Source organism: Sciurus vulgaris (assembly GCF_902686455.1).
Source record: "Sciurus vulgaris genome assembly, chromosome: 6".
Taxonomy (NCBI): Eukaryota; Metazoa; Chordata; class Mammalia; order Rodentia; family Sciuridae; genus Sciurus; species Sciurus vulgaris.
Window position 1 is genome coordinate 25,541,692 of NC_136466.1, and position 26,868 is coordinate 25,568,559.

Consider the following 26,868-nt stretch of genomic DNA (forward strand, 5'->3'; position numbering starts at 1 on the left):
GACAACATTTCTGTTATAAGCTGAGTAAGTTCTGGAGACCAAATGTACAGCATAGTGACCACCATTAATAACCCTGGATTACACACCTGAAATTTTCTAAAAGAAAATTATGTATTTCATCACACAGATAAAGGTAACGATGTGAGGTGGTAGACATGTTAGTGAACCTGATTGTGGCACTATATTCACAGTGTGTACTGAATCACTGTGCTGTACAACTTTAATACAGTTTTTATTTGTCATCTATTTCCATGAACTAGGGTTGGAGAAGGATGAACTTTGGCTCATATTTGATACATATATTCAGTGAAAGAACAGAGAAGGACATGCCTGGAGTGTCACATCTGCTGCTGGTGGCTTTGCCCTTGAGCACAGTGGAGGACCTCACAGCAGCAGCAGAGTCCTGGGACAGCCTGGACTTTGGGGATCTGCGTATTGACTTCTGGAGGGGACTGGCAGCTTTGGGAGCTGTGGCGGGCGCAACAGGTGCCCCCCGAGTGAGGAGGACACTTATCACTAGCCACCATATGACTTCAGGCAAATTCCTAACTGCACATTCTCTTCTCTAAAATGTATAGATTGGGAGCTGGCTCCTGAAAGCCGTGCAGAAATTCCCTGGATTTCGGTCATGCTGCCTGGGGACACTTAAGCCTTCTATCAACATGGAAAGCCTTGATTTCTTCCAGATTTAGAAATAAACTTTGCATGTGGGTAACTTGCAAAGCTTGAACTTGAAGTTTCCACGTGTAGAGCACGTCAAGAGAGAGAATCCTTAGGAGTGTGGAAGAAATATTTTAAAATAAAGGTTGAAATGTGAATAGAGCCGAGTGGCTCTTCTTGAATTGGTTCTCCCACCACATTTTTTTAGAAATTTATTTTCCAATGGAAGGAATTTGGGGGTGAGGATACAAATGGGGTCTTCCAAAATCTAAGGGAGTCATGGAAAGATTAGGGTGGAAGTGGACCGCGGATGGAACATGAGAAAAAGGTGATTTAGTTCAATGAGGAAAAGCTCTCCTGAGGGCTGTCCTGTTAATCATGACACAGCAGGGTAAACAGCACAGGTGCACAGAGCCGGCCATCAGTGTAAGTGATACCGGTAGCATTGCCACACCAGCAGCACACCCAAGCAGGTGAGTGCACGGAGCTCAAAGAACCAAGACCTGGGGTGCTTTGATTTGAGTTGTTCTGTTCCTGAGGCATGACGGAGGTTAGGGGTGGGCTCAGATGGAGGACATTTGGGGGCAAAAATGTTCACGGGAGAGGTTCATTTGTCTCAAGAAAGGCTGGAAATCCGTGTGCCAGAAAGCAGGGCTTTTAAGCCAGGTGCCCTGAGTTTGGAGGAGATGCGATCTACCCCAGAACAGACGGGATCAGATAACAGAAAATGCAGGAAGCTTCCAGCTGAGGATCAGGATGAGCCCCAAGCACATATTCCCATCAAAAAACAAAATTTATTAGACATTTCAGGAGGAATTTATTTCATGCCTGGTGAATTTAGAATCATGGGCTTTGTTGGGGCCTCAAACAGGTGATTATGATAATTTAGAGAGAAAGTACCAAGCCATTTCTGTCACAAGGCCATTCCAGCTTGAAAATAATAGTGCCTCCTTGTATTTATAGAGTGTTGAATACTTTCCAGAGTGCTTTCCCATCTATTATCTCATTTGATCCTTACAAATGAGGTCAGAGATAGTGGTGGTGTCTCTGCTGTGAGGTTCTCAAATAGAGCTGCCCCCTCTTTGGGCTTTATATTCTCTATTGAAAAAGGAAGGGACTATTCTCATCACTCAATATATATATATATATTCTTTTGTTTTTTTCATCAAATGCTGTTCTGGCTCCTTCCAGTGCTAATATCTAAGACAGAATTTCTCATCTCTAGGTTCCAGGATCACTTGCATTAGCACCCAGACTGCTGGTTATGAAGCTGAGGTCTGGGAATCCAGACCGAGGACCTAGATTGAGGACCTGGGAATCTGCATGTTACACATTTCCTGGGTGATTCGTAAGCACATCAGTTTTAGAACTCCTGCTCTAGTATTTTTCATAACTTAGTTCTGAGATATTGTCATATGAAACACACACAGTCTGCAACTCTGAAAAAATATAAAATTCTGCCGAGTGGGAAGAAAACAGTCTAGTGTTGGCTGAGTGTATCTGATCATCCAGATAATAACAGCTCTCAAGGATATAATTAGTGCCCTCAAAATTGGAATATGACTGTTTAATAATTTAAGTGAGATCATCAGGATTAATGAATAGTGGTTGAAATTAAATGTGGGACATAAATCTACATGGGCCTGTTGTAGTGGAGCAATGACTTATGACAGGGCATCCTGGAAACCAGGGGTCTGGCTGAGGCTGAAGGCACCTTACCTCCTCCCACAAGGGCCATGTGATTTTTGCACAAATGATGATGCAGGGTACAGGATCCCAGGGCATCACCATCCAGCGGCCTGCCATGCCCGTAACCTGGTGTTTTCTTTCTTTTTGTTTTTGCGATGCTGGGATCCAGCCCAGGCCTTGCACATGCTCAGTAAGTACTCTGCCACTCAACTACGTCCCCAGCCCTAAATCTCAGCATCTTTTCAACTTTACAGAATAATCTGGAACATCTGTTAGAAATGCAGATTGCTGGAGCCCACGCCTGGACAGCGAGTCAGAATCCCTGTGGGTGGGTCCTGGGAACCTGCATTTGGACAAGCTCCTCAGTCCATGCTGATATGCGGAAGAGTCACTACTTGAATTCACTTTGAGGTGGAGACTGATGGTGACACACCCCAGATTAGGACCTCTGAAGTCACTTGTTTTACAGCCACCAGATTGAGCATTCTCAGGTTTTTTTCCTGTGGAAAACTGCAGCCTCTTCTATGTCCTTATTGCACTTTTTAGCTCATTAAAGCAATTTCACTTTGTAGTTTCATCTAATCCCTGTAATGAGACTTTGAGGTAGATGGGGTAGCTCCACATTCCAGTTAGTTAGTAACAAAAACAAGCACCATTATGAACAGTAGCATCATTAACCACTCACTGAAAGCTGACCTGTTGCTGGGCCTTGTCATAATACATAATCTCACTTAATCCTTGCCTAGCACATGAAAGGGGAGACAGCAGTGATGGATTTTGGGTTGGCAGGGACAGTAAAGCAACTCTGACTAGTTTACACCTGAAGAGAAGACCTAGCTTTTGGGATGGGCGGATGTAGGCTGGCCTGAAGCACATCTGGATTCAGGATAGACCCAGCTAGCCCGATGAAGAGCGGAAGTATTTAAGGAGCGATTCAGCACCTTACTGTGCTCCTCACCTTGCCCCCGCCTCAGTGGGAGCAGACTTGTTTTGTGTCCACTATAAAGAAAATGTACCTGGAGTCACCTCTGCTCAGGAAGAAGAGCTGTTTACAGGTCTGAGTTAGCACTGTCTCACAGCAGTAGGAACGTCTTGACTAGGAGAGGCCAGGGCTGGGTCCTCTGTCTGGTTAGAACAGATCTGCTGGCTATTGTGGAGGCTGCAGGAAGCAGCTGTTAGCCTGAGTTCTCCATGACCAGAGGCTGGAGTGCAGATACTCCTGAGAACATTCTAGAATGCATTCTGACAACATCTAGGGGGAAAAATCTGCTCCAGAAGACTGGGAAGAAAGCAGAGTTTTCTAATTCCACCTGTTTTCACCCTGACTTCAGATTATTAGCAATGACCCATAAATCCCATTCATTAGTGGGCCTACGAGTGGAGAACGGGAAGTTATTAGTTATCTAGAAGTTTGTGGTTGTTTGCAAATAATGTGGGCATCTCAGGAGGTCTGCATTTAAATAAAATTTTGTTTGCAAAGAGTTAAGTTAAAAAATTATTCAAAGAGGAATGAATAGGTTGGACTTTAGAAGGAACTTAGTGTATGTAAGGATCCCCAAAGGTTAGAAAAAGCAGTGCACATCTGTTAAAACTTTATGAGAACCAATGTCACTAAATTGTACAAGAGGGAGGAATATTACTGTGGTTTTGACACATGCCTATATTTCTGTTCTATGTAATGCTGCAAAAATTACACTTTCATAAGATTTGTCAATTTGAGGTAGTAAAACACGAGAAAAATACAGAAAAGAGAAATGAAACTTTCAACACCCATGAACGCTAATTGATTTACAGTGCTACAATTTTCTTCTTTAAAAAAACTTTTGGAACAAGCAATGTGTAAACATGTGGATTTGGCCTTCCTGATCTTCGGAGCTCTCAAGCATGGCTTATTTTTGGCTATGAACACTGGTAACATTTTAAGCCTCCAGTGTTAACAGCTCCAAAGTTGCCCCTGGATTCAAGTCAAACAAAAATTGGCCATGGAGGCAGGTTTTTGGAGTCTGTGAAGGTGTGTTTGAACGTTTCAGGGGCTGGAAGTTCTGTAAGGCAAGAGGGGCGGATCCCTGAAGTCCCTCTGTTGGCAGTGGGTTCACCTGGAACCTCCTTTGGGTTTGATGTTGGGCTGCAGGTTGGAGCTCATGCCTAGTTTTAGGCCAATGTACTTCAATAATCTGTTAGAACAGATGCTATTTAGAGGATTCGGCTAATATTGATAATAAATGAGAACAGGAAAACACCTATTAGCTATATGGACATGGGTCAAATATCATGCTTATTTAGTTCATATCTTTACCTAAGAGTTTTTGCTGTTGTTGTTTTATTTAGGAGAGGGGAGGGATTTTCTTATACTTTGGCTTAAACACTCTTAAATATGAATTTTTCCCTTTAGGCAAGTATAAGCTGTTTAGAGTCTTCCTGTAAATTTAGAGATAATGTGTTGAAGTCGCTTACAACAGTATGTGGCATGCGGCAAGTGTCACACAGGTGCTGGGCAGCATTATTATTGCTATTATTGCTTATTTCCCTCTGTCACGTTGACAAAATCAGAACTTCCAGCTCCCCACTTACTGAGCTAAACGTGATTGACAATGAATGGCGCTTTGCAGGTTTGTGCTGGACCAAGTTAGATATTAAGGAACCTTTTACTTTTATTTCAGTCTTAAATCTCATCTTCTTTTAGACACTGAGTAAATAACAATGCACGTCAGACCTCGGCTGGCAGAAAGGCCCAGGAGCTTTCTGAAGGCAGACTGGATGGAAGGGGGCAGGTCCACTGCCCTCTCCCTGGGGACCTTATTCTGAGGACCTCCAATGCTATGCTACGTTGGGTTTTGCTTCTCCTCATCACGCTTTGAAGGAGACACTGAAACAGTGGGAAAGGTTAGACTTTAATCCTCAGAAGGAAATCAGGAGAATCTCTGCGATTTAGTGGTTTTCCTGTGCCAAGTTTTTAAAATGTAGCCAGTTCAGCTGCTGCATTAGGAGTGTCACCTTTCTGAAAATATATAACACAGCTATTTCCCACTACACAAACGATTCTTTCCCAAACATCACAGCTTCTGATGCTTCAGATGCAATCCGAGCTACTTATTTGATTTTTTTGCTCTCACAGTAAATCATTTATACAGTGCTTGATTCACAAAATCCTAGTTTTTTAAAAGATGCACAAAATGTCCCATAAATTTATCGACTCCTGCATCCTGTGTTCCTGCCAGCTATCCACCAAAAGGTTTATAGATTTCCTTCATTACAAACTAATTGATATTCTGTAAGAGCTTTAATCTTCTTAGCAGTTCTCTCCTTTGGAGTTGAAGGGAGAAGTGTTTCAGATGTCAAAATATTAAAGGAGAAGAGACTTGAGAAAGCCTGTGGATGTTCTTAATGGTGACTCCCTAGAGATTGATACTTAGGATCAGGATTCTCAAGATTATAGAACTAAGAGTGGGGAAGATCAATCCCTCCGGCCAAATGTGGTTATCATCTAGGAGGAGACTATTCTCAGGGCAGGGGAGCAGTTTTGACACCTACCAACAATCTCTCTGAGCCTCAGTTTTACCATCCGTAAGGTGGAACTGCTTCCCCTGCCTTCACATGTGTGAACAGGGAACGCTGTTTCATGTTGAGGTGGCCTGGTGGGTGAAGCTGGGCAGGCTGAAGCACGAGGGTCCCTGTGGTGAGCATGTTGGCAGGGGGCTCCCCTGTCTGGGCCTGGGTTCCTGGGGCTAGTCCTGGGCCTGGGTCAGTCAGTTCAGGAGGAAGTGCTAGAAAAGAGACCCGTGCTGGGTTCTCTGTACTGCCCTCGGCCACAACACTGCTGATATTCTGGCCTCCTTTGTCTCCTGTCTCCATTTTTACCCTTGACTTGGAGAAGATGAGGTGTGGTAGTCATTTTACAATGAAAAGGGAAATGGCTGCGTGAAGTTAAGTAAAAGAAACCGGATACAAAATCATGTCTGGTTGTGTGTCCACCACATAAGGAAGCCATGAAAAGGGGCCGAATTCAGATTCACTCAGTGGTTAGAACCAAATGAGTTAGCTCTGTTGTCTCTTATTGACTAAAGAATATCTGTGACACATGCACATGGGAGAAACAGGAGTCATAGAGTAGTTCGACCCTATTAAAAAAGTGAAAGAAAAAAAAGTGAAGATCAGGAAAGAATGTTCTGGAATAAAAATTCATGATTTTAAATCAAAGCTCTGCCTCTCTGAGCCAAGTACCCATCAGCAACTCAACCTCTCTGTGTCTCAGTTTCATCATCAGTAAAAATTTTAAATTTGAAAGGAAGTCTGAGATCACTGGGACCAGTGGTTTCCACCCTGGCCATGACAGAACCTGCCATGAACTGAGATGATGAATGAGTGGGTACTCTAAGCACATAATAGAAGCTCAACAAATATGAGCTCCTGTTATTACAGGCCATTACAGGTTAGCAATTGTGAAGGATGGTCTGGAAGGCACAGACTGCCATCATTAGTTACCTCAGTTGGGATGAGACTAGGTGGAACTAGGAGGGTATGAAGGGGAAAACAGAAGTGAAAAAACAAAAACAACAGGAAACAAACTGCAAGTTACAGAAAAGCTTAAGAAAAGATGTCCCATATTATATGTCATTAGGAAATTCAAATTAAAATAATGATATACTACTACCTGTCTATTAGAACAGCAATTACCCCAGACACTGACACCACCAAATGCTGGATGAGGACATGGAGCAACTGGAACTCTCGTTCATTGCTGGTGAGGATGCAAAATGGTACAGGCACTTTGGAAGACAGTTTGGTGGCTTCTTATAAAACTAAACATACTCTTATCATTGATCTGCAGTGGCACCCTGGGGCATTTACCTAAGGAAACTCGAAACTTATGTTTACCCAAAGACCTGTACACAAATGTTTATCATAGCTTTATTAATAATTGCCCAAACTTGGGAGAAACCAAGATGTCCTTCACTAGGCAAAAGGATAAACTGTGAGCATCTGGACCATAGGATGTTAGTGCTACAACAAAGTGAGCTTTCAAGCCAGGCAAGACACAGAGGAAACTTAAGTGTATATTACCATTGAAAGAAGTCAATCTGAAAAGCAGGACTCCTATTGCAATCTGGCAAAACAGTAAAACTACAGAGAGGGTAAAAAATTTGGGAATTAGGGGAGGGAAGGCTGAATAGGTGGATCACATAAAGGATATTTAGGGGAGGGTAACTGTTTTGTACATTATCATGGTGAATACATGCCATTATACATTTATCTACACCCATAGAATGTACACCACCAAGAGCGAACCCTAATAAAACTATGAATTTTAGGAGTCAATGATATCTTGATGTAGGTTCATCAATTGTAACATATGTACCACTCTGGTATAGGGTTTTTGATAGGGGGGGCTATATGTGTTTTTTGGGGGGAGGATGAGGGGTATATGGTAGCTTTTTGTACTTTCAGCTCAGCTTTGCTATAAACCTAAACTGCTTTAAAAATACACTCCTTTAAAAAAAATGGGGTGGGGGGGTCTATTTAAATATTCATAGTAACAGCTCCAGGTGAGGAGGTCATGGACGGCTCTGTCTGTACTTCCTCCCAGTGTGCAGGTGTGCTTGGAATATGCTCCCCTCCCCTGTTCCGAGGAGTAGTAGCTATGTCTCCCTTCAGACTGAGCTTAGCTACATCTTCTCTGGGAATCTCCCCCATCTCCTCTGCTCCACAGTACCCGAAACCCACCAGGTAGCATGCATTCCATGGTCTTAAAATTTCCCTTTACTTTGTCTCTGTCCCCTACTGGAGGTGAGCCTTCAAGGGAAGATGATGATGCTGATGATCATATTATTATTATTATATTTTGTACCAGGGATTGAATCCAGGGGTGCTTAACCATTGAGCCATATCCCCAGCCTTTTTAAAATTTTTTATTTAGAGACAGGGTTTCCCTAAGTTGCTTAGGGCCTTGCTAATTGCTAAGGCTGCCTTTGAACTCACCATCCTCTTGCCTCAGCCTCCCGAGCTGCTGGGATCACAGGCGTGTGCCATTGTACCTGGCTGGGAAGCGGCTCTTTTATTCCCTTGGATCCCTAGGACCTAGGACAGCATCTGGCACAGAGTTACTTCATGAAGATCGTTGAACATATGAATATGAATTTCTTTGATAAATCAACACAAATGTAGAGAAAAACAAACTAAGCAGTACAAAACTTGAAAAAGATGAAAGATCCCAACTAATAAAACGGAAGTGGGGAACGGCACTCCAGCAGCTGTGCTGGTAAGGCCGCGGCACAGGTGGGAGACGTGAGGCATGGTGCTTGCTGGGCACTGTCAGGAGCGGGGCTGTGAAATGCAAAGCAGGACAGGATGAAATGGGCTTCCGTAGCGTGCTCCCGTGACTGGTGTGGTGTGAGTGCTGTCATGGCAGAGAGCCCATCAGGGGAAGGGGACCCTGGCCCCTGGCTCCTCAGTGAGGGTCCCTACCGTGAGTGATGCTGGGCCACAATGCTCGTACTCATCTCAGCACCAATCCATCCTCTGACCTCTCAGGAGCCCCCCCAACACTCCCTTGAGAACTTCCTGTGGGGAACCTTCCTGTGTACCTTTCTGATCATGTCTGTGTGTGGATGGAGGCAGAGCTGTAGAAAGTGTTGTCAAGGAGATTGTAACACAGCCCCCCGCCTCTGAACCTCATAGACCCAGACAGTCCACGCTGACCAGAGACAACCCTTTCCATGACTACATATCCCACTTTCTGGAAAAACAATCCTGTTCAAAAGTGGGGAGGGAAGAGGAAGAAGAACAGAAGGAACAAAGAAAGAAAGACCTCTCTTGCTTCTCCTGATAGAACTCTGCCATCCTGCACAGGTCTGCGGCCAGTGCAAAATCACCTCCAAGTCCTCCTAACCCTTGAGCAAAGCTCATACATTTGCTGAGCTTTTGGAGACCCCTGGAAAACTCTGGAGTATGCTATTTGCGAGGCTGGCTGGGATTATCCTGGTTCCAGTGCTTGCCTCCACTCTGGTCTCTGACGCTGCCTGTGCAAAGCTCCGGAGCTTATTTAAAAAATTCATCTGTTCCAATTTTGTCTTCTGCCTAGGTCTCGACCCTCGGCTGGATTATAATTAGTTGCCCTGGGGACGTGGGGGGAGACTCATTTAGGAGGAAAATGCCTTCCGCTGGGCAGCACCAATCTAGCCTGTAGTTAGCATCTGTGAATTTCAACTTGCAACTGCCTTTGCCAACGGGGCCCAGAGAAATCTGTCTTTCATGATGGCCCATATTTGCTGTACTTTAGACAGGCCTCTCCATAATTCTGAAATCGCTTCTCCCAAATCTCATTTTTAAAACAATCACTGCTGAGTAAGTTTTCTTCCAGAGCCGCCTTGAGAATTCCATCTTGGAACAAGAATAATGATTACTTTTCTGAAAAATGCAGGTCACAACATCTGAGCACTGATGCGTAGGACCAAGGGGTGCGAGGAAGAGAGTTCTCTGCTGAATCCAGGCCTGATGTGTTGAGAAGAGGGCACTGGTCAGGGGCCTCGGTTATCTTCTCATCTGTGAAATGGGACCACGCTTGTTTTTCTCTGTTTATTGGGATGTGTGAATGGCACCACAATGATTTCATATTTTTGTGCTCTGGAGAAACAGGCATGGGGAGAATGTCATATTTAGGACATGAAGTTTTTTCTCTGGCAAGTTTGATACACTCTTTTTTGGGGACAGCTGTGTTGTTATCTTTATAACCAAGCAGGCTATTAAGGAACTGGTATGTTAGAGGTGCAAACCATTAGAGTCCTAGACTGACTGTTACTGATAATAAGTTCTTTTTAGCAAGAAGTCAGCTCTTCAATCCTATGGGAAAGTAATTTATTGAGAAGTGTCCTTGGGAACAGTTAGGAGCAATGCCCTTCTACGGATGGGTCACCTAACCTCTGAGGCAAGGAGGGCCAGGGCTGCACTGGGAGCCCAGGGACAGGGTTCTTGCCTTCCTCTGTGGTCAGTCAGCTGTGTGCTCTTAGTTCTGTCTGCCCACTGCTCCGGGCCTCGGGTTTCCCATCTGTAAAATGGGCAGGTTGAGTTCCATATGTGCCTTTTATACATATTTAAGCAGTAGGAGCTCCTCCTAGGGAACACTGCTTCCAAACAGCAAATAAGACCAGTCCAGGAGAGGCACTGGAAACACCCGTGCCTGTGAGGTTCTGCACCCCACCACAGTGCTCCTGCAGACACCGGGTACCAGCTGCTCTGATGAACAGTCAAAGCCACCAGTCTAGACGATCTTGAAATTTTTTTAACTGAGCAAGGAGAATGGCTTGTTTCGAATCTGGCTGATGCTTGGTTTCTTCTGACATGATGCCCTATGGTGCTCATAAAGGGGTGCTGCTCAGTGCTGGGGTCCATCAGTGGAGATGATGCTTCAGAAAAACAGGTAACAAGAAGCTGAGGGCCTGAAGCTGCAGATGCCCTGTCACTGGTGCCGGTTTCCAGAGTTGGACGCAGCTGCCACCTTCCCTTTCTTCCTCCTCATTCACTCCCTCATTCACACATACTTGCTAGTCACCAACTTGGAGACCACCAACGGTCCGGAGGGAAGGAGGGAAGGCTGACAGTACGAGGTCCACGAGGAGCTGCGCCATCGTTCAGGAGAACCGCGTCAGGGGATGGGCGGGGCCTAACCCAGGACCCTCCAAGGAGCCATGGGAGCAGGAGCAGAGGTGCCCAGGCAGAGGTGCAGGCACGCAGATCCCAGGGCGGGAAGGAGCTCGGTCTGCTCTGGGAGGAGGCAGCATCCCCAGGGGAGGCTCAGTAGGGCCCCAGAGGGAGGGTGCTGTTCACACTGTAGGCAATCAATGAATCACTTGAGCCATGATCCCCTGTGTTTTCTCCTGTCCCCTGCCCGGCTCTGGGTGCGTGGCCTGTGGGTGGGGGTCCAAACTGGGAGAAGGAAGAGGGGGGAAAGGAGACTGGAGAAAGGAAAGCAGGAGAAGGGGAGCGCCGGGCGCAACAGCATGGGCCCTGGGTTCCGGGTCCACGGCCCAGGCGTCACTCAGCGTGGGTGAGTCTAGCCACATGGAAAAACCCCAGGCTTCTCGCCTGACACTGGGGTTCTAAGGACTCCCCAGGGTGGTTGTCAGGAACAAGTCAGATAAGGTATAGGCCTGGCACATCAAAATAGTTTCCTAAATGATGGCCACTATTATTAGAAGGAAGGGACGGGGCATAATTTAGGTGGAAGGTGGCAGGTGAGCGACAGCTCATTCATTTAGTGCTTCAAATTGGCAAAACACTTTCACCCCCAGGAAGGTGAGACTGTGCCTGTATCTCCATGTCTGTGCACTCGTCTCTGGCTCTCTTGCAAACTAGCCATAACTCATCCCAGCAATAGTAATAGCAGCAGGCTTAATGTTTATTTATAATGTCTACTCTGTGCCAGGCACTTTACATCTCTTAACTCACAGAGCAGTCACAGTCTCTAAGAGTAGTCAACACTAGTGAGATCCTCGTCTATAAGACAAGGAAACTGAGGCACAGAGAGGTTAGGTGCCTGGGTTAAGGTCACAGAGCTAGTGGGTGGGAGGAGCAGGATCTGAGACATAACTATTGCCAGGCCCTCTGCTAAAGACTGCGGGCCGAGGAAGGCACACCCTCCCATCCAGGGGCTCGCAGACTGCACTAGGTGACACAGTGGATGATCTAGTTGGGGAGACACATGACAAACCAATGGTCTACACAAGTAAGTATTTTAATTCCACTTGTGATGGAATTTAAAATTAAAGGGTGCCGTGAGAAAGAGTGTGTGTCAACAGCTAGGGCAGGCTTCCCAGGCTGGTAAGCATGGGGTTGTGTGTGTGTGTGTGCATCACATACACAGAGACGCTGGGCCAAGGATGTAATTAAGAGTCATATTGAAAGGGGCGCAGGCAGGTGAGGGCCCCTGAAGCTTCAGCGCTAATCCTGTTCGTGTGCACTCCCGCCCCTCCCCGTGTAGCTTATTAGTGCCTCTGTGAGACTTGAACAGAGGAAGGGGAGTCTCCAGCCTGCAATTGGCAAAGGCTTTGGTGCAAAGACTAAGCTGGAGCTTGCCAGCTGGAGGAATCTCATCTTTGGTCCCAAGTGGGTCCCTCACATCCCAAACCGAGAGATAGTTCACAGATCGTGTGCTTGGGGCCAGACGGACATGGCTCATTCTCCAAGTTACCTTCTAAGAGCTATGCGATCACAAGGGTAAGTCACTCATCCTCGCTGGGGCTCAGTCTTCTCTTCTGTAAAGTGGTATGGCAGGGCTACAGGGGACTTGACTCAACATCTCTGTCCCACTTCTCCCTCCCCTACCTCTACTGCAGAGACCAAAAAACACTCATTATCAGCCACCCATGCAGACAGAGGCGACCAGATATCAGGGTTCTGGCCAAAAGTCTCTGGGAGACTTTCCTGAATAAGAAGACAACACTTGAGTCCTTTGCCCTTCCTTCGTCTCCTGCCTGAAAGGCAGACCTTTTGGAGGTTCGGCAGCCCTTCTGTAACCATGAGAATGAGAAAGCAAGAAGAGAGAAAAAGCCTGGTTCTTTCAAAACAGGCTCAAACAGCCAGTTGAAGGGCTCTGAATCTCTTAGTATGAGAGAGATTAGATAGCTAGATAGCTAGATAGATAGGAAAGTAAACAAATCCTTCACTTGTTTGAGCTATTGTTTATCAAACTTTCTGTTCTCTGCAGTTTAATGCATTTCTAAATTGATATATAGGGGATAAAATAGGATTCATTTGATAGGTTATTATGAGGACTAAAGGAGATAATTTGTGTATGGTGCAAAGTCCATGGCATGACATGTAGTAAGTATTCAGAAACAGTGGCCCATACGCTGGAGAAGGGACACTGTGCCAGTCCCTATTTTTTTTTTTTTTTGTACCAGGGATAACTCAGGAGTGCCTGACCACTGAGCCACATCCCCAGCTCTATTTTGTATTTTATTTAGAGGCAGGGTCTCACTGAGTTGCTTAGCGCCTCACTTTTTTGCTGAGGCTGGCTTTGAACTCTCGATCCTCCTGCCTCAACCTCCAGAGCCACTGGGATTACAGGCATGTGCCCACCATGCCAGGCCTATGACAGGCCTTTTGTGATTGCTGGGTGGAGTGTGGGAGGTGCAGGCTGCGGGAGGCAGGTCCTACCTCGGTCACTGAAGTCATCGACCAGCACGATCTCTGCCACCAGCTCTGGAGGCGAGCGGTTCAACACGCTGTGGACGGTGCGGAGGAGGGAGGACCAGCCCTCATTGTGGAAGGGGATGATGATGCTGGTGTTGGGAAGCCTCTCCAGGTAGCGTTTGCTGTTGCAGCTGGAAGGAGACACAAGGAGGGGGGAGGACTGTGTCAGCTCTCGTCTTGCCAAGAGAACTCAGGCCTGGGCTTCGGCTTCTGCAAACCCTGCTGCCTCTCCAGCTGTCAGGGAACCAGTTGGGAAGAGTGCGGTCACTGTGGAACCCTCTTTAGCTTAGATCCCAAAGTCTTGCCACCAGTCCCTTCACACACGGCACAGACCCCCTAGCCTTGTGTGAGTCTTGATTCCCTGTGGAGGCGAGCCCTCAGTAACACCCTGGTCCCTCTCCCCACCTCTGATGTTGTGATTTATAGTAACAAACACGTATGTTTTGGTCTATGTTCCTAGTTGCTGGCACAGAGCTTCTAAAACCCTTGCAATGTCCTGAGCAATAGAGGTGGATTGGAGCAATCCTCCAATGTATAGTTTTTGACCCTGATTCCTGATGCAGCGCTCCTAACTCCCTTGGAATTTCCTGGGTCATGGGGGCACCTTTTGATTTAATGAGGCAACTCTTAAAGGGCTCCAGTAGGGGGACAGAATCTAGAAAGGTCACACCATTGTCCAGAGCAGTGACTAAATTATGGTTCATGAGCCGTCCTGCGACAGAGACCATGCCTCTTCTAGGAACTCTCAGCGCGAAGGTGCTGATTAAAGATTTCTCAGTTGCTATGGTGATGCCCTGTTCAATAGGTGGTTTTGAGCCAGCCACAGAGCTATCAGTTCCTGACCTTGAGGTTCAGATGTGAGCTGCCTAGAGGTAGAAAGTTATGGGTGCAAGCTGATTATCATAACTGGGCTGCTCATACCTATGACCTCGGTTCTGCTTTTGAAGGAACTGTCTCACAATAATCTTTTAATGATAGGGCCTATATAATAAATGTGCTAAGCTTGTTCTGGGTCACTATCTCCTACCAGGGTTTAGTGGTTCATTGGGCCCCAGCCTTTTCTCTTTGTGTGTCTGTTTGTCTTCTTTGATCCCCCATTGCCCCTCATCCAGTTTCCTGATAAACACCATGTGGGTTATGGCACATCATGATTGGAAGCTTAGAACTTTGGGCCCCACCTCCCATTCTCCATGAAGGGGAGAGGAATAGACGACTGAGTTAATCATCTGTTAAACCTGGTGATGAAGCCTGCATACAATCCTGAACCAAGGGATTTGAAGGGCTTCTGGGTTGGTGAACACATGGAGGTAATGGGCAGGGGGTGTGCCCAGAGAGGGTATGGAAGTTCCATGCCCCACCACATAGAACTTGCCTGGGCAGCTCTTTACCTGGCTGTTGGTCTGTACTCTTTGTAATATCCTTTATAATAAGCTAGAAAAAGCATTTCCCTGACTATTTCTAACAAATAATTAACCCCAAGGAGAGGATCATGGGAACCTATAATGTAGAACTGGTTGAGGCCTGGATTTGCAGCTGACATGTGAAGTGGGCCAGTCTCAGACTAAGCCCTTGCCTGTGGGATCTGACTAACTCAAGATAGTCAGTGTCAGAACTGATTTGAATTATGGGACACTCGACTGGTGTCAGAGAATTGCTTGTTGCTGAAAAAAAAAAAGTAGACTACATATTTGGTCACAGAAGTATTCTGTATTGAGTCTGTAAGTAGTAGAGGAAGAACAACCTGTTTTATCCCATCTTACATACGCCAACCTTTGCACGTTCCTCCCCACTGGAGGAGAAATGATTCACCCGTGCACTTGGAAGAATAAACTAGGCTGCACTGGCTTAGCCATCCTGGTCTCTGCTTTCCACTGGCCACATGGAAAGCTTGGAGGTGGAAGGCTTGCCCACTGTGGGCATTCAAATCACTAAAACACCCAAAGGAATTAACATCTTTCCTTAATAACATCAAATATCTAGCTAGTGTTCAAATTTCCTTGGTCTTATGTCTTTTTTTAATTTTTTTATTTTTTAAGCAACCGGTTTGTTCAAATTGAACTAAAACAAAGTCAAATATTGCATTTAGCTGATGTGTCTGCTAACTCTCTTTTATATATAAGTTGCCTCCTTTCCCCTTAAAAGTTGTTAAAAAAAACCTACAGTATCTCCTGCAGTCTGCATTTTGCTGCTTATATCTCTGTAGTATTTAAAAATATGTCCTTCTGTCTTCCTTCTGTAAACTGAGAGATATAGAGGCTTGAGATAATTTGATAAGATAGTCTGGCAACTTCTTCATAGCAAGTGGTGTATGCATTCCTTAGGAGAAACCTAGTGTCCATTATCAATTCTTAGGGTGTTCAATGTACATATATAGACATATACATACACACAATTACATATCTATTAATATATGTAACATATTAATATAATGTCATCTACAAAGAGAGAGTGTTTCACTTCTTCTTTCCCAGTTTAGATGCCTTTTATTTCTTTTTCTTGGCTAATTGTCTTGGTTAGAGACTCTAGTACAATGTTACTAGAAATGGCAAGAGAAGATATCTTCTTCTGATCTTATGGGGAAAATCTTTCAGTCTTCAACTATTAAGTATAATGTTTGTGTGGGCTTTTCATAGATGCCCTTCATCAGGTTGAGGAAGTGCCCTTATACTCCTAGCTTTTTGATATTTTTAATCTGAAAAAGCATTGCATTTTGTCAAATGCTTTTTTTTTTTTTTTTGCATCTACAGAGATGATCATGTGGATTTTGTCCTTTTTAATATGGTTTATTACATTGATTGAGTTCCACCATTGGACCAACCTTGCATTCCTGGGACACTGTACTTGGCCATGGCATATAATCCTTGCTGAATTTGGTTTTCTAGTAATTTTTTGAGGATTGCACCTATATTTATTAGGGATATTTCCTGTGTTATCTTTGTCTGGTTTTATACAATACATAATAATTTCAGGAAAACAATATTAATATTATTACAGATTTTTTTGTCTATAAGGTATATTTCACTAGGGATATTCAAATTTCGTGGTTTTTTTTTTTTTTTTTTTTTTTTTTTTTTTTTTGGTACTGGGGATTGAATTCAGGACTTTGCAAATGCTAGGCAAGCACACTACCACTGAGTTATATCCCCATCCCCAAATTTCATGCTTTGAAGCTACTTGAATAATTCCTTTCTCCATGGTTCTTTCTCAATACACAGTTGAGTTCATTTATTTCATTTAGTTTTTTGTTTTTAGAGCTTGCTTTTTATTTTTAATTTTGGCCTAATCTTGTTTTTATAATTATGTAAAGTATTTACATGGTTTCAAAGTCATACATAAAAGATGATAATAGAAGTTTCAGGCTTTATCCCAGTCTCCTCTACCTTGTTTGGTGCCTCCTTCCCCGGATCCCATTTTACCCTGTACTTATAAGCAGCTACATGTGTGAGCTGTTATTCCCTTGATCTTCTCTTGAGTACCTGGTCACATGCTATAATAGTTTTCCTTGTCATTTTCACTTAGCAAAATACCCTGGAAATCACACCTTAAGAGCTGTAGGGTTTTGTTTGTTTTTTGTTTTCTTTTGTTTTTCAAAGAAGTGGGTAAGTTAAATTCAGAGAACAATAAGCAAGTTCATTTGGTCATACCAAGACCATTTTATAGAGAGAAAGCTTAATTATTTACTTCATAATAAATTTTATGATTTAATAGCTTTAGGAGAGAAGAGGGATGAAAGAAAGCAAGCTACTGAGCAGTGGTTCTTAGGTTCCACTTGGACCAGTAGCCTCCGTGTCACCTGAGAGCTTGTGAGCACCATTGGCCCATCCCAGACCACTTGAATGTGTGGGGTCCAGCAACCTGCATTTTAACAAGCCCTCCAAGCCATTTCAATTCACTGTCCTAAAATATTCACATTTAGGACTGGTGGAATGGGTTCCCTGTAAATAAATTCCGAGGGGAAGAATTGCGTGTAGAAGGTTGCTTGGGGAGATAGCTCTGTAAGGAAGCCGGAGAGGCAGGGTGAGGCAGGATGAAGGAAGAAGGTCAACTGTGAGGCTCCAGTACACTTCACCAGGAGCTCTGGAGCTCTGCAACCTTTCTAAGTTGTCTAGATTGAGACAAGGGCCTGGCCTTTCTCTCCAAGCATCAACTAGGCATCAAGAGGGAGTGAAATCTTGAGCCAGGTAGCTTCCTATGGTCAGGGGCAATGCCCAGTGGGAAGTGGGACCCTGAGTTGCTCCCTGCCCCCACTGCTGACAGCCTGGGGATGGGTGCATCAGGTGAAGAGGGAATCTAGGGAGAACAATGCCTGTTCACTGTAACGATGACAGAACCACCCTCCCAGGAAGGTACTTCACCCTCCCCACTTCAACAAACCTGCAGCACATGCCTATAATCCCAGCAGCTCAGGAGGCTGAGGCAGGAGGATCTCGAGTTCAAAGCCAGTCTCAGCAACTTAGCAAGGCTCTAAGCAACTCAGTGAGACCCTATCTCAAAATAAAGGATAAAAAGGGCTGGGGATGTGGCTCAGTGGTTGAGGGCCCCTGGGTTCAATCCTCAGTGCCAAAACCAAAAACCAACCAAACAAACAAAAAAAATGAAACCTGCAGTACAGAGAGGTCACAGACACTTGCCTAAGGTCACACAAACAGAAACAGGTAGGATCTGATGTTGGGTGCCCACCCCAGAGCCTGCATTCCCAGCCATTGTGTGACCACAAGAGCCCCGAGAGCAGCAAGATGGGCTCACTATTTCGTTTGGTAGAAGGCAGAGACCCGAGGCAGGGGTGCAGCCCGTGCAGGGTCAAGGAGTTCCCGCTGGTGTGGCACTCCACAGTGTGACATGGACAGGAGCATTGTCCTTCCTGCCATGCCTGGTCTCTGGTTGGCAGAATCTCAAGTAATGCTCAAGACAGCCCTGTGTGGAAGAAGGGAATCTAGGGAAAACTCAGAGGGTGAAGGAACCCACCTAGGAATGAGAGCAAGAAGCACGGAGCTTTCCCCTGGTCCTTGGGTGCAAACTGGGGTTGCCAAGCTTTCCCTCTCTGACTTGTGCCCACTCCCGTATCCCACGTCTGTCACCTGATTGCTTGGCTGGTTTCTTCTCAAACCTCCACATCCTAGCTTAAATGTCACCTCTTCAGAGAGCAGCCTTCCCTGACCCCTGCTTCCCTTCCTGAGACTCCATTGAGGGTTCAGTCCAGACAGAAGCTGAGGGACAAATCTGACAGATGGTTTGTGTCAACCCTCAAGCTAAAATAATATGACACTTTTAAAGAGTTGTAAAAAACAAAACACAAACAAAAGATGAGCAACCAAGATGGAGAGAGGGTTGGGAATGGCAGAGGGAGTTCACTGTGGAATCTAGATGGTGGGAACATGGGGGTTCACTGGACAATTCTTTCAACTTTTCTGCATATCTGATAATTTTCAGAAAGAAATGTTGAAGGGGAAAACTGGTCAGGGGCCCTGGTCCTTAGTTTTAAACTCTCCCTCTGCTAGAGGCACCAAGGAAGCAGACCCCCACCCCAGTTCTGGCAGGAAGGAGCCCTGGAGTCTGGCACTGAGCTCATTTCCACCTGTGTGAACTGACCCCTGAACACCAACAGCCCAGTACCGATGGGCGAGCAGTCACTGTCCCTTGCCTTTGGGGACTTCCCGACTTCTTTCATGTCCTTCTTGCTCTCCCATCTTGCTGGATGGTTTTTATCCAGTCCCCAAGAAGCCCTAGCTGGTTCCTTTTCCACCTCTCCAATCCCTTTGATCATTTCAACTAGACTTCTCTGGGAACCTTCTGCTTCATTATGCTGGCTTTCACACATAAATGAAAGTACCTCTTCTTAAAAGTCGCTTTCCCTTAACTTGGCTGAGTCCTCTGTGGCTAAGAAAGACAGGCACTATCTAGCTTTCTACAAAAGTTCCTGCCTTCCATCCAATTTCACAGGAGGTCTGCTCGACTGAAGCAGGTTTGGGGTTGGGCAGCTGTACTCAGTGGCCTGGAGTGCACGGGTGAGGTCCAGTAGTGTAGCTATTGCCCAGCAGAGAGCCCTGGCTCTCCCCAACCCGAGCTGGGCCTCACCAACTGCCAAGAGACACACGAACACTAGCCCACATTACGGGAGGTAGATAAAGCCACAATAGGCTAAATTCACTTCTAATTTAATTCAATCATGGAAATAAAGATTACTCAGATCTTGAATAAAAGGCTCAGCTCGGATCACAGCCTTGAACATGTTCCTTTCTCTCTCTCTCTCTCTCTCTTTCTTTATAACCTACTGTTTCTCTCCTTCTCCTCTCCATCCAGTCATTCATTTACTAAATAAACACAAAATGCAACTCGGCTTTTGCCATGAGCACAACTCATTAGTTTGTAGAAGCCCTTTGCTTAAATAAAAATTTGCAGCATATTCTCAAATTATTCTCTCCGGAATTCAGCAGAGAGCCTGGTTCTGCATACCTGCCCACAGGCCACCTTCCAGGTGAGAGTCCAGGCAAAGCCTGGTTTCCCCTTCTCTCACTAGGTCTCAGAGGGCAGCAGATAGCGGGGCCCCAGGGATGGTATGGGGGAAGTCAGAGGCCCACTCCATTTTGCTAGCCCCATGGGAGACCTGTCTCACCTGTGAATCAAGGTCCTAACACTGGGGCAGCATGCCCAGGGCTTTTGTGTATGATAAAGAAGAATCTCTTTGTCCAGATGAATTTGGGAAGTAGCCACAGTGCATGTGGTCTCCAGGCGGGGGACTGAGGCATTGCTCCTGTTGCAGAGGGGCTGGGGTGGTTACCACAGTGACCAGGCAAGGACCGCCCTTGCTCCACGTGCTGATGGTTTACGTAGTATGCTTCTCTCTCCTCCAGTCCATGCCACACCCTGGGAGAGAGGCACACTAGGCAGGACACACCCATTTTCCAGATGAAGAAAATGGAGCCCACAGGGGCAAGTGGATTCAATCCAGGTCTCAAATTCCAATTGTGTTTATTAAAAATAATATTTGTGTTTTTCATGATTTCTAGGTGACAACTGCTCACCATAAAATCTGGAAGACCCAGAAAGGCTCAAAGGAAAAAGGATAACGGCAGCAAATACACGTTTCCCGACTTCTGATGGTTCCGCTTAACAATTTTTCAACTTTATGATGGTGTGAAAGTGATGCCCATCCATGGAATCTTTCCTTCCCATTTTGAATTTGGATCCTTTCCTGGGTGAGTGACACGTTCTGTGCCCTCCTGTGATGCTGGGCAGCGGTGGTGATCCCCAGCTCCCAGTTGGCTACATGATCTCAAGGGCGAAACGCCAACGCTGCACGGTGTACTGTGTGGCTAAGCTATGACTTCATAGGGAAGGTGTATCACATCCATTTTTGACCCACTATATTTTCCATTTATGCTGGATTTATGGGGCAGTTGGGCATGAAGCAATGTCTGTGCTCTGGGGCCGACTTCTGCCAAACTCTCAGGGTTTGTGTCTTTCTGTTTTCTTCTCTGCACACACATCTTCATTTCTGCACGTGGACTCTCCTGTGCTTCTTCTGCTCTGCCTATATGGAAGTCTTGGTGGGCTTCTGGATGCAGCATGGCCTCCTGGGAAGCTTGGAAAGGCTGCAGTGGGGGCAGGATCGGGCATAGCAATGCCACTGAGGTCCCCACAGAGGGTGGAAGTAGTGACCCTGTGAAACTCCCAGCACATGCCCAACATCCATCTGGAGCACCCCTCAACCCAGGCTCAGTGTTTCCAACCCTAAGTGGCATTATAAAAGAAGAGCTCAGACTCTAACAACTATGATTTGCATGAAAAACATTTGACCCTTGCAGGAGCCCGTCCACTGGCCTTTGTTTCAGTCTGACCAGGTCTCAACACTGACTGGGTTAAGTTTGGTCAGGGGCGCATGGCATGGGAACGGGAGGCACAGTGGGGATGCTTGCTGAGTTACTGTTTGCAACAGTGAGAAGAAACAAGGTGAATGTCTATCAGCAGGGGAAATTATAAAAAGGATGAACAATTTATTAAATACTAATACGCAGTTAAAAAAAATAAGGTAGATGATAATGACGACAGTAACATGGGTAGAGGATTTCTAATAAGCCAGGCAGTGTTGTAGGCACTTAATATGCACTAAATCATTTTGTGGTCACAATTATCTTATGAGGGATGGACCATTATTATCTCACTCAATAAGGAAGAAACAAGGCACACAGAAATCATGAGACTTGCCTATGGTCAAACAGCTGGTAAGGAATGGAGTCCAGATTTAAGTCCATCTGTCTGTAATACACACTAATATTTTCATAGGAACAATTTGTCAGTGTTGTTAATTGTATAAGCAAACACAGGAGTGAATGGGCAAAACCCCAAATCCGAGGAAACTGAGTAGGAGTCTGAAACCCCAGCTTCTAGCTTTTGCTCTGCAGTTATCACAAGTTACGTTCTTGCTGGGTCAGTTTCCTCTTATGTCAGTAAGGAGCTAGACTGATGTGTGGGCCACGCTTCGTGCCTGCTCCACATTCCTTCTCTTTCTTTTGGTAATAGCATCCTGATTTTCCTTGGGGAATCTCCTGCCCCTCCATGGACAGGGGTTTGGGGGGAGCTGACACCTCTCTTGCCTCAGGCCTGGGCAAGGGAGCCTGGCTCAGTCAAGCACAGCAACACTCCCCTCCAGCCACAGTGATGTTTCAGGGCTGGGCACTTGTAAATCAGAGGAAAACTTTGCTGAGAGGACTGGGAGAGAAGTAAGCTCTTTTCTGTGAAACCGAACCTGGAAGGACATAAATCTGGTCTGCCTGCAGCTATGATTGTTCTCTGCCTCTGAATGAAGTTAACAGACTACAAAACCAGAGCCAAGAGTTGGAGAGATTCCTGATGGCATCCATGGGAACCTGGATCCAGCTGTGCCTGAAGCCAAGGTCTGCCCCTGGCTTTTTCACTATGTGAACTAATGCGTTTTCTTTCCTTAGATCAGTTTGATTTAGATTTCTGTCACTTGTAGCTATAAGAATCCTTATTGATATAACTAGATAATCCCCAAACCCTGTCAGTTGAATCAATTTTTTTTGGACCCAGTGATGGCTTCTGAAGGACAAGGAGACAAAAATCTGGCCCGAGAAGCCATCTCTGATCTGAGGGGTGGCCTCTCTCTCCTGTCGCAGGAGAACTTTGCTGACTCACTGAAGAGGACAGCAACCTGACAGAGAGAGGGTCCTGGCGGGGGCAGGAGGCAGCAGGAAGGACGGGGAGACAACTGAGCTCCACTCTGAGTACCCCAAATTTAATATTCGCTAAAGGATTCTGAGCTCTTGGGGCATAAAGATTGATCTGATATACTAGCTCTGAACATACACCTCAGGGCTTAATACTGGCTATAAAAGAAGTCAAAATATAAAGGAAGCATTTCAACAATAATCTCTCTGAGTCAACTCTGAGGCAGGATAATCAATCATCTTAAAAGGACCCATAACACACATTCAGTTCCCCAGTATGCAGCAGCATCCACACACGGAACCGAAAAGCAAGCCGGCTGAACAACCCTGACACCCACGTGCCTAAGGGAGCAAGATATGAGGACGGTGACACCTGGGAATGTCACAAGCACCAGGTGAGTCAGACCATTTAAACCACCATGTGAAAAGAGAAGTGTCTGGCTCCATCCCTGGAGAGGGCAAGCGCAGTGAGAACTCAGCAGAGGATGATTCCCTCTGAGCCAGGGCTGGGCACCCCAAGAAGGGCCCAGGGCTTCAGAAAGGCTTAAACCAGAGCTCTGCTCTTCTGGACATGAATCCCGGTCTCAGCGCCGTGGGCCTGAGCCCAGGCCGGCTCAAAACATCCCGTTCCTCACTCTCTCAGTCCTGTACACATTCAAGAAATGCACAGCAAGCACCTCCCATGGGAGGCCCTGTGTTGAGCCCTGGGATTAAAATGTGAGACCATGTTGCTGTCCCTGTCCCTCAGGATAAGAGTCCAGTGGGGGAGGGGAGGAGGCAGACAAATAATATCAACACTAATGAATTATTAGTGTTCTCCTGCCTCACGGCACATAGCTGTGACCTGAGAACAGGATGAAGACAGCCAAGAAGGAATAAGTGACGCGCTGCGGGTGGGGCAGCCCTCACGCCCAGCCCTGCCAACATCGAGCAGGCCACTGGTGGCTGCTGGGTTGAACTGGAGTGGAAGGGGCCTGTGCAATGATCTTGCTTTCCAAGTAAGGAGGTGGGCGCTCATCTCAGAACATGCGGCCGGCTGGTGTCGGCTGGGGGTGTGGGCCTGGCTCCTTTAGTCACGATACAAAGGGAAAGCCCTCTGGAGACCCTGGAGGTAAACAACAAATCTAAGTCAGACACAGTCTCAAGGAACTGGCATTTGTCGCCATGTTCCGGGTGCCGCCTGTCTTCTAGGTCTATGGGGGCTAAACCAAACAGCCTAGAACAGGGGGATCTGCAGGGGGTGTTGATGAATTCAGCAACTGAAAACCCCCAGGAGAAATGTGGGGCCCCAGTACACCCGCTGATGTCCATTCAACGCGCATTCTCATCTGTTCATTCGCGTTTGTTCCCATTTATCGGAAGTAGTTTGGTATGGATAGTGCCAAAGAGGTCACTTATTAACCACATAACCTTGGGCAGATTACTGACCTCTGCAAGCCTCAGTGTCCTCCTTTATAAAGCAAACTTGCAGGTTTGAGCTGAGAAGTGATTGGGAAAGGAACATGCTGGTATACACAATGCCACCTTGATCCAAAAAGGAAACTCTGGGCCAGTCAGGTCAGACTTGGGTCCTGCCTTACTGTGCCTTTCCTCCCAACAGGAATGGCCTTGCTGAGGAAGGGCTGTGAGTGGACCTTAGGACTGCCCCATCCTTGGCTACAGCTACTGGGCAGAGCGGATTCCTGACCCAAGGGCACTGTCTTGCCAGGTGTCAGTGGCCTTGAAAGAAGGCAGTGCCCAGATGGCATGTACCAGGCCAATTTAATTCTTTCTTGAGGGTATGACCTTGACGTTTGGGAAAAGAGTCATAAAGTTAATGAGGGAAGCAGAGACAGAGTTACACAGAGAGGTAACTGTGGCCTCTTAACAGTGGAATCCAGAAATTCCTGGTGTTCTGGAGTCAAAATCTGAAGGCCAGACTTGAAAGGATATGACCCCACCTCTTGCTCCTCCTGAGAGCTTGGCTGTCAGACTTTTTGCAATTCCAACTAAGCAATGCCTTTGGCTCTTACGTGGGAAGCCCCATTACATGAGGTAACATGGAAGCCCAGGAAGTCTATCCTAAGGCTAAATCCATTCCCTGAATGAAAAACCAAAAGCAAGCAACTAAGGTTGCACTAAAGTTCATCAATTATCTTCATTTTTTCTTTTTCATTTTGAAAATAATTGAATTCTTTTAGAATTATGAGTTCTAAACTATAAAATATCAATAAAATGGAAATCTGGGCTTCCAGGTCATGGATGCTGAGACTGCTGGACACACTGTTAATCTAGATGATGTGTCCTATCAATACTGCATCAACTGGATCACCAGGACATCAAGAATGAACACCTGAAGAACCCAGCACTCCGCCACCTCTGTCTTCTGCACATTATTACAAATTGTCCTTTAATGGTTACAAAAGTGACTTCTTTCTTTTTCAAAGGGATGATCACTTTAAAAATTCTTATGGAGACTGGGCTCTTTGAAAGCTTCCAATGCTTGGTCTCCTAGATAAACAATCTTCTGGAAATGGGTGCCATTTTAGCACCTTGTCATGGGAACCAAATCTGACATACCCTCCTTTGTAGTAGAGAAAGACTTTAGATTTTCCACCGACCACATGGGGCCTGTGGTGAACTGCCCTTGTGTCTTGGGGGTGGCAGAAGACAGGAACTCTTTGGGTTGATAAATAAGGCAGATAGCCGGCAGGTTTGGTCCCAGGCTGTGTGCAAGGCGCAACCTGGGAAGTCAAGGAGAGCCACTGTGCCCTAAGGCTGGAAGGCCAACTCTCTTCTTGTCTGTGCCCCTGGGTTTACAGATGAGAGGACTGAGGTGCAGGAGGGAGAGGGATCTTCCGAAGGTCACAGTGAGACAGCACATGCACATCTCAGATGGTGGCCCTCCATTCAGGGTGAAAAGAAAGGTTATTTCCTGAGGATACAAATACAGGTGTGGTGAGGGTGGGACGTGGGACGAAGACACCTTTGGATCCAGGTTCAAAGCCCACTCTGTCACGGAGCAGCCAGCTTGGAAAAGTGTATCTTAGTTTCCACTAGGGTAAAATGGGGATATAGGTCCCCTTCCTATTGAGGCTGTCACAAAGAATGAAAGAAGTGCTGTGTATGAATGTCCCTGGTACGCCATCTGGAATGATTTCAGGTTCCACTCTGCAGAGGCCACAGTGTAGATCATTTTCCAGCAAATGGTTCAAGTTCAAAATTCTGAGATTCTCCCTTCTCTGTTTTGCAGAAAGGACAGTCCCTTATAATAACGACTTTTTCAGAAAGACTATGTCCCATGGACGCTGGAACCACCAGGAAGTTGACTAAAGAGAAGTTATAAACACCTCCAGGCTGATGGTACACACCTGTAATCCCAGCAACTCGGGAGGCTGAGGGGCAGGAGGATCACAGATTTGAGGACAGCCTCAGCAACTTAGCAAGGGCCTAAACAACTTAGCACGACCCTGTCTCAAAAATATAAGATTAAAAGGGCTGTGGATGAAGCTCCCTGGGTTCAATACCCAGTGCCATAGAATAAATAAATAATTAGCTGCCAGCTCCAGGCTCAAGTGGTGAAAAGCCTTCCTGCCCCCCCCCCCCCCCCCCCCCCAATGCACATGGAAAGCCCTTTCCTGACGCACATCAACATGCGGTCCCTTTTTCTTCAGTGGGCACTGTCTTCTTGACTCTTCTCTGCCCTCCCCTGGGTTCTAGGAGGCACTGGCTTTCTCTTGAACACAGTCAGTTGGAATCAGAGGAATCAGAAAATGACCCTGTGTCATGGTTTGGACGTGTGCTGTCCCCCAAAAGCTCACGTGTGAGATAGTGCAAGGTTCAGAGGAGAAATGATTAGGTTGTAAGAGTCTGAACCCAATCAGTGACTTAACCCCCTGAGTTTATCCACTCAGGGATAAACTGAGTGGTAACTGAAGTGGTAGGGTGTGGCTGGAGGAGGGGGGAACTGGGGCATGGCTTTGGGTATATATTTGTATCTGGTGAGGGGACTCTGCTTCCTGATCCTGTGTGACTGCTTCCCTCTGCCACGCTCCTGCCCCCCCATAATGTTCTGCCTTACCCCAAGCCCCAAGGAATGGAGCCGGCCTTCTAGGGACTAAGACCTCTAAAACCATGAACCCTCAAATAAACTTTTCCTCCCTTA

General features: G+C 46.1%; 1 protein-coding gene across 3 annotated transcripts in view; it reads right to left on the minus strand.

Moving 5' to 3' along the window:
• Positions 1 to 26,868, minus strand: part of GALNT10 (polypeptide N-acetylgalactosaminyltransferase 10) — a 222,184-nt gene that overhangs the window by 76,790 nt on the left and 118,526 nt on the right. For all 3 annotated transcript variants that reach the window (XR_013764815.1, XM_079145961.1, XM_079145960.1), the window contains exon 4: positions 13,501 to 13,667. Coding sequence is in view for 2 of the 3 variants with exons in the window: in XM_079145961.1 (XP_079002087.1) it covers positions 13,501 to 13,667 (167 nt within the window). In the remaining variant the exon portion in view is untranslated. The remainder of the gene's footprint in view (positions 1 to 13,500; positions 13,668 to 26,868) is intronic.